Source organism: Eurypyga helias, unplaced genomic scaffold, assembly GCF_000690775.1.
Source record: "Eurypyga helias isolate BGI_N326 unplaced genomic scaffold, ASM69077v1 scaffold1888, whole genome shotgun sequence".
Lineage (NCBI taxonomy): Eukaryota > Metazoa > Chordata > Aves > Eurypygiformes > Eurypygidae > Eurypyga > Eurypyga helias.
Genome location: NW_010268655.1, coordinates 70,745 through 78,610, shown reverse-complemented (window position 1 = coordinate 78,610; position 7,866 = coordinate 70,745). Strand labels below are relative to the sequence as shown.

The window sequence follows — 7,866 nt, the reverse complement described above, 5'->3', positions numbered from 1 at the left end:
TCCATGAGGCAGCAGGAGGGACAAGCATCTGCAGCCTTGGGAAGCCACTCACCCCTCACACCCTGGCAACCCCACAGGCCCTGGGGTGCCCGCCCCGCACCCCTCACACTCTGACAACATTTGAGGTGGCGACCTTGCCACACGGCTCCTACTCACCCCAGTGAACGCCATATCCCCACATCCCAACCCTCACTTTCCACGAGAGAGCAGCACAGCTGCCTTCCAGGAGGAAGCTGCTGGCGCCTTAAATCCTCCCAACCAAATTTCCTTCCTGCCAACGCCTTTCACAAGACCCTTGTGCAATCCTCACTTCATTTGCTGGGGAGAAACGCCTTTCCTGCCACCATGCCACTCCCTGGTGTCTGCACTGACCAGCTGTCCATTGATGTTGAAATATGTCCATAAAGTGTCTCTCCTTTATTGGCAAAAACCACAAAATCTTTCAAATTACAAATAGGCGATAAACAGGGGTCCCGTGGCAAGGGGTCCTCAATGGATATGGAGGCCTCACGGTGTCATTAGGACACACGGGGCTCCCCATGTAGGAGGATGAAGACAGGCACTGGGCTGCACCGATCCGGCCGGCAGCCCCCTGGGGCCTGTGGCAGCTGCCAGAGCCACCTGGATCCCCCGGGATGGCTCTGAGCCCCGGCTGCGTAGGAGCTGACAGAAATAAAACATCGTCTGGCTGGTGGGGGGGCTGAGGGTTCACAGGATCTTTCTCCGGGTGTTCAGGATGAGGTCTTTGCTGGGACGGGGAGGAACAGCAGGCTGAGCCTTGGGCTTGTTTTCCTCTTGCTCGTTTTTCTCAACTGTGGGTAAAGCATCGCACAGCTGGGTCAGAGCTCTCCACCTTCACGTGAACGTTCAAAAGCTTCCTGTGTAATGGCCACCAAACCTTCTGCATCTCCTCCTGTCTTAATGGAGGTTGGGGTGGTGGTTTGAGATCACCAGTTCCTGGCTCTGCTCATGGTGAAACCCACCTCCAGATCCACTGAGGAGCTGCTCTCCTCTGGAAAGGTCATGGATCCCACGCAGGGATTACCAGATATAAACTATCTACCTCAATATCAACCCCTCTCGAGGTGCTTTGCTGACAGCTAACACACATGATGATGATGATGGTAACAGCAGCACAGGTGAGGTTAGGTGCACGGAGGAAAGCGCAGGTCCTAATGTGGGCTGACCTCCCACCAGGTACATATTCTGTTCCTTCTCTGTCAGAGCTAAGACCAGAAGGAAGAAACTTCACTGAAAATAAACGTCTCCCTGCACATGCCTTCCCCAACCGAGAAGGGTGGACAGGCAAGGAGTGACCTCCACACCGTCCTACTCCAGCAACCAGTGCAGAGGGGCATGGGCTGTGCCTGCAGGACTTCAGCCCATGTCCAGGGGCAAAGGCCCTGCTGACACTTACTGATGACATTGGCCTTGTTCTGGAAATTTTCCTTCATGTTCCTCCGGCTCTGGATGTACTTCCTGCTGTTCCTCCTGTAGGTCTCCTGGCTAATCTGCTTCCGGCCCTGCTTGTGGATGCTCTTCACATTTCGGATGGTGGATCTGCAGTGAGTCAGACAGAAAACTTTCAGTTTCTGTGCCGGCAGCTCTCATGCCTCATCATTTCTGGCCAACGATTTCCCCAGCCGGATCCCATGCTTCCTTCTCTGCCTCACCCAAACCCCAGTGTCTGCTGCGCGGCTTTGCCCTCAAGGATGCCAGCCCTCGAGGGCAGCTGTAGGTGAGGTGTACAGGGTCTTAGGAGGCAGCTGGAGCAGTGCTTCGGAAGCAAATACTGAAGGGTGAAGCCAGAGCACAAGACTGGAAGGTAATGATGGGGGTGGCAAGGTAAATTGGGCATAAGGCTGGAAGGATGAGATGGGCATGAGGTTCACCCAACAGAGTTCAAGAAATCCCTGGAAGCAATCTATAGCTCTTAGATGGATAGACGTACAGCATCTATACCAGCTGCAACACTGAGATCCCTGCTGTGGTGTTTGGCACAGCTCCTTGATGCCCCAGGATCAGTCCCTGTGTGGGGCACGTGCCAGCGTGCATCCGGATGGGTGGCTGAACCCACAGCAGAGAAACTACCGAGAGAAGTGAAAGGCTGAGCAGCTCGGGGCTGCGTGGTGGCATGCTGCCGCAGGGGAACCCCCAGTGTCGGGAAGCACCCCCAGGCAGGCAGCCGGAGGCCACTGCTCTGTCTTCACTACCAGGGCATGAGCCACGCGGCTCCTGACATCCATCCCATAGCATCTTCAGCCTCTCCCTGGGCTGAGCACGTACCCGTCTCACAGCAAAGCAAAGCAGGTCACCACCTTTGCAACAGGGCTCAGCCAGGGACAGCATTCACCATGCTGGGGCAAGTCACTGTCCTTGAAACAGGCCACCTCACCTCCCCCGGGCGGCATCACTGTGCTCAAATAGGTGGATTTGAGCCATTTTACACTGTCTCACACTCAATCTGTGCTCCAGCAGAGCTGGATTTTGAGGGATTTTATAGCAAGGCTGCCGTGTTTTCCTGTTGGGGAGAAAAGATAGCGGCAAGCTCTGCCCTTCCTAGCAGTTTTCTTGGTATCAGAATTAATGAGTTATTATTGCTTTTTATCTTTTTAATCAAAATAAAATCCTTTCCATTAGCTCAAATCCTCCCATCAGATTAGGCCATTTGGCAGATCTGATTAGTCAAATCTCTCCTCGCTTCTCAAAGATTCAGTGGATGCACTTAGGAAATAAGAAAAAGGCCATTTTGAAAATTAAATGAGATTAGCCCAGCAAAGAAACTTTGCAGAAGGACAAGGAGAAACACGCCTGGCTGGAGGGGCTGCTGGAGCAACTACTGTGCAGCCCTGCCTGGGGAATGTTGGGGTGCCTCTCTGCCCGTGGAAGTCGGGGTGCACAGAGCTGTTTTTGCTGCAGCCCGGCAGGATCTGCTTCCTGTTCTGTCTTTGCCCTACTCACACCTCTCCTGCACAGTTCCTCATTGCCAGGGTGAGCAAGAGCCACTACAAACCACTGTCTGGTTTCATTTCACCCCTTTCCACAAGAGCTTTAGCTCTTCTCCCTCGTGCCAGGGGCTACTCCTACCTCCGCGGAGGAGCGGTCCGGTTCCTCAGCTCACTCTTCATGGAAGTGTTCGTGTCCCCAGATTTCTGCAGGTACATGGAGGGGTAATAACCCGTGGTTTCATCCTTCCTGCAGTGCAACACAAAGCAGTATCACTGGCAGCCTGGGCTCTGCGCCCACCACCTCCTCGCCCCCGTCCTCGGCAGGAGCGCTGGGGCTGGGTGGGCTATTGCCTCTCATGCCACTTGCAGCGATGGGGGCTTCAGCTGCCCCCAACCTTGTGTGCCTACGGCTCTCCTCAAAGTGTGGCTTGAGTCCCAAAAGCAAGTAGGCAGCAGATAGGGCAATGGCTCACAGCTTTCAGGGTCTCAGCAGCTCATGTTATTTCCCCTGGGCTCCTGACGTATTGCTCAGAGCCTCATGCCAGATACCCTGCCATATGCTCAAGAAACACTCCCTGGTCCCCATCCCGTCCCCCCTACCTGACCCCAGGACACCTGCAAACACCAGGAAAGCCTCCTGGCACCAGGCATCTGGGCACAGGCTGGGCAGGAGGATTCCCAGGGTTTGCAGCCACGTCATGTCCCACTGAGAATGCACAATCTGTGACTTTCCAGAGCGCAAATGCAGCTGGGGTTCCCCTTGGGAAAGCCCGAGGTTGCATGGCAGGCCAGGGCTGGGATGGAAGTTGAGGTTTTGCAAAGCAAAATGTGCTGAATACTTAGGGACAGGCCAAATAGTAGACACTTTTTTTTTTTTTCATCTGCCGCCTTTTCGGGTGTCTCTGAAGCCCCCAGCAGAGGAAGCCCCAGCTGCAATGTTCAACATCTGGCAAAGCCACAGGCTGCTAGAAGCAGCCCTGCAAAGGGAAGTGCTGGGCAGCAGCACCAAACAGTGCGTGGCTTTCACGGCCCCGCTGCGGACAGCTGCTGGTTCATCCCTTCCCTCTGCCCGAACCCTGCTTGCCTGCTTTGTTCGTGGCATTGCTCACCTGATGACCCACCAGCCATCCAGGAGCTTGTGGATGACTTCGATGGTATCTCCCTCCTTGAGGGTCAGCTCGTCCTCCTCCACGGCTGTGTAGCTTTTCAGGACAACGTATTGCTCACCTGCACACAAAATCGGGACAGCATGTTGTGTGCTACCACCCCCGGCATGGGGCTCAGCCCCTCCAGCCACAGAGGAGAGGAGGCACCAGAGCAGCTGCTCTACGTTTTAGGCAAGATCCAGGGTGCTTCCCATCCCCAAGTTTGGATTCAGACTTTGCCCAGCCTTGCTGGTGCCTGTGGCTCATTCCAGCCCCTCCCCAGGAGGAAGCTGGTGAATGCAAGCAGTGGAAGCACATCCAGCTCTGCTGAAGAGCAGGTTTACAATCTGTGTGATTGAGGAAGAAGGAAGTGTTGTGCTAATAGACTGTCGCAGTGCTTTGAAAACCACGACGCCGAAGCCCGGAGAGCCATCCGTTTGAGTCTGCAGGATCCTCCCTCCGCTCTGTGCCGTAAGGCCCCGCCGTCGCAGGGGGGATGCGGAGGGCTGATAAGGACAGTGCAGAAGCCAAGCACTACGGAAGGCCTGCGCCTCGGTTCGGATGCTGCACCCTGCTCCTCTGCTAACCCAGCAACTCAGCGTTCACCCAGCTAGCTGACGGCCACGGGATGAGGGTGTGCATCTGTCATCGGCCAAAACAAGTATCTAGTGCCACAGCAAGCTCCTGAGGTTGAGAGTAAGTCACTGAACTACGAGATCTCTCCCTTCTGGCAGCTTCTACAGCAACTCCTCTGTGCCAGCCATCCTGCTGCAGCGTGGACTGTCCGGCAGGGCCTCGCCAGGCACCATTCCGGCAGGGATCCACATCAGGCTGTGCTCTGGGGCACACCCTGGTTACCCCAGCATGTTACCTGCATAGTTGGGCTCCTGCTCTTCAGACTCATCAGGACCATCCATCGGCTCCAGAAAGGCAGCTGGCACCCAGCCCCGTTTATTCTTCAGCTGACAAAACCACCAGCCTGCAAGGAGAGCAACCGTGGGTGAGAGCAGAGGGTGTTGCGGGGGCACCGGTGCTGGGTCTGTCCCCACAGGGATACGCAGGCATCCAGTGGCCTGGACAGAAGGGACAGTGCCAGGGCCAGTCTCTGTTTACATGGTGCAACCAGGGAGCTTGGCTAGTTCATCCTGTTTCCTCATGGACAGGAAACCTCACAGGCTGAGGCAAGTGAGGAGATTGCATGGTTTTCTAGGATTGCCCCACACACTCTGTGGCCAAAACCGACTTGTCATAAGGTTCCATGTGAGCATGAAACATGTCCCAAGGGGGTAGGAAGCACGAAAGGTTTGCTACTGCTAGTTGCACCTGCTCTGAGCCTCTCCCCATGTATCAGGAGACCCTGATACTTATAGAATCATAGAATCATAGAATGAATACAACTGCCTCCCTTTAGCCTGTGCCCCAGCGTAACTCGAGTGCTGTGTTTGGACATGAGATTCAGGGGCAGGCCCCATCCCTGCTGAAACAGTGGCGAGGAGGGAGCTGCCCCTCCGGGCTCTCCGGAGGGACGGACACATACCACTCTCGCTCTTCTCCACGACGTCCACCATGTCCCCAGCTTTTAGGGCCATCTCAGATCTGGAGCTCTTCTCGTAGTCAGCGATGGCTCGATAGGTTTGCAGGACAATGGGGCCTGTGATGTCTGCATGGGAGAAGAAGTGAGAGATATTCCCTCTCCCAGCACGGAAATACCCTATTTCAGGACAGCCCAAAGCGCTCTCCCAGCCTCTTCTGGTCCCAAACCAGCTGGGTCCCAGCACAGGGACTCATTCCCCTCAAGGCTGTGCTTTCCTCCCAGCTGCTGGTCTGGCTCTGGGTCAGGGTATGTGCCATGGGATGGCTGCCCCTCTCCTGGCTGGGCTTTGCTGCTGCTGAGGCAGCTGCTTGCATCCCTCCGAGTCTGCTCACCGGTGGGGTTTTTCTTGGCATCCTTCGGTAGGAGGAAGACCTCAGGCTTCTTGATCCTAGATGGGTCAGAGCAAAGGCAGCTCAATGCCAACCAGCCCCCTCGCCGCAGTGGTGCCCTCCCCATGGGATGCTGCCAGCACCCGGGGCTGGGGACGCGGGATTTCCACCAACGCGACCGGCAGCTGGACTCACTGGCTGTCTGTGACGGGGTTCATGTCATCGGGACGGACCTTGAAGAAGCTGACCACGTGCGGGCACCGGGAGATCTTGTGGGGCAGGTTGACCAGCGTGTAGCAGTACTCAGACAGCGTGCCCTGCCTGTTCTGGGTCGAGCGCTGCCCGTCAAACCACTTCGGGGCTGGAGGAGAGAGGGAAAAGCAGACAGAGTGCCCTGTGTTTATGAAATTCCCAAGCAGGCTGCTCTGAATCATTAATTTTGTCCTGAAAACGAGTGGATTTGGCCCCAGGGTGCTGCATGGTGCCCGTAAGGCAAAGTTCTGTGGGACTGTGTCCCGGTTCCTACGCACGGTGTTGAAAAATCTGTGGAGCAGCTGACCGCAGGGCCAGGACTGTTTTGCAGAAGCTGCAGACATGGGTTTCTTGTTTTGGCAGGACGGCTGGGGGGGAGCATGGCGCAGCGCCCGGCTCAGGTGCCGTGAGTAGCGTAGGGGAGAGCGCTGAGCAGCCGGACTTGTCCCCTGCAGCCTGTGGGCTCTTGCAGAGCTCGCAAAAGCCCAGAAAGAAACCTGTTTGACCCCATTTCAGTTATGGGGTAACTCCCACATCTGTGCTCGGACTAAACTCAGATGCTGAGCCACACAGTGACTGCAGTGGGGCACAAGGAGGGATGCAGAGGACCAGCCTGTGTCCAGGGCAGCCACGCACATCCCTCCATCCCACTGACCACGGCGCACGTCCTGCAGCAGCCGCTCACGACCCCAGGGCTCCAAAAGGCTTTTGGCAGCCCCAACCCACAGCAGTGTGTAAACTCACACTGGGGTGCACATGTGTGGCCAGTAGCACCTCGGCACCCCTCACAGCCATCTGACACCTGCCTTGTCCCCGGTGCTTTAGTTCCCCAAACGGGATGAGGCCACCCCAAACATCCCGGCACGGCAGTGGCGTGTAGGAAAGGTCCTGGCACGGCAGCATTAGCCTGGCCCCAAGGGGAGCCCCCCAAGACGTGGTGCAGGTTTATTCCTCCTCGAGGTGTCGACCACAACCCGCAGCTATTTCTCATGCTCCTTCCTGCCTCTTTTATAGCAGGAAATGAAATAAAAGGGTGAACGTTGCTGACCTGCACCATGCTTGAGAAGGAACGGTCAGATCAGGAGTTCGTTCCCTGTCACTGAAGACACGTTGCACTGCTGCCTCTTACAAAACACCCATGTTGCCATGAGGGCAGTAAAAACCGATCCCAGTGCCGATGGCTGCAGGAAGGCTCGTCTCAGCTCAGCCCCTCCAAAGCCAGACCCTTTGTACCAGCCACGGGTCACAGCCAATGCTCCGGGAAGCATCCCGGGGAGGAAGGATAGGGTGTGCAGGGCTGTTGTGGGAAACCACCTTTCTGGTGGTTTGATTTCCAGCTGGGTGGGCAGGGAGAGAAATCACACCAAACACCTGCACAGAGGCTGCCAGCAGCGCTCGGCCCACCCGGGGACTTCCCAACCAGCTGCCGTTTCGGTTTCAGCCCCGGCCCCCGCGCCTGCCCCTCACCTGGCAAGTGTGGGATGATCCGTTTCTCCATGCTGATGTCCCCGGATTCGATGGGGAACATCTCCTTCAGTGCTTTCTGTGGAGCAGAGCCAGGCATGGCTGTGAGGATGGAACTGGGGGACCCCCCCATG

General features: G+C 56.4%; 1 protein-coding gene across 1 annotated transcript in view; it reads right to left on the bottom strand.

The window, feature by feature from the left end:
- Positions 1–708: 708 nt before the first annotated feature.
- The window catches only part of NCF1 (neutrophil cytosolic factor 1), an 8,021-nt gene continuing 863 nt past the window's right edge, over positions 709–7,866 (bottom strand). Inside the window, exons 3-11 of the mRNA XM_010157799.1 lie at positions 7,736–7,811; positions 6,212–6,377; positions 6,020–6,075; positions 5,631–5,753; positions 4,965–5,072; positions 4,058–4,175; positions 3,088–3,195; positions 1,418–1,560; positions 709–812 (exon numbers count right to left, since the gene is read on the bottom strand). Of these exons, the coding sequence (XP_010156101.1) occupies positions 709–812; positions 1,418–1,560; positions 3,088–3,195; positions 4,058–4,175; positions 4,965–5,072; positions 5,631–5,753; positions 6,020–6,075; positions 6,212–6,377; positions 7,736–7,811 (1,002 nt within the window). The remainder of the gene's footprint in view (positions 813–1,417; positions 1,561–3,087; positions 3,196–4,057; positions 4,176–4,964; positions 5,073–5,630; positions 5,754–6,019; positions 6,076–6,211; positions 6,378–7,735; positions 7,812–7,866) is intronic.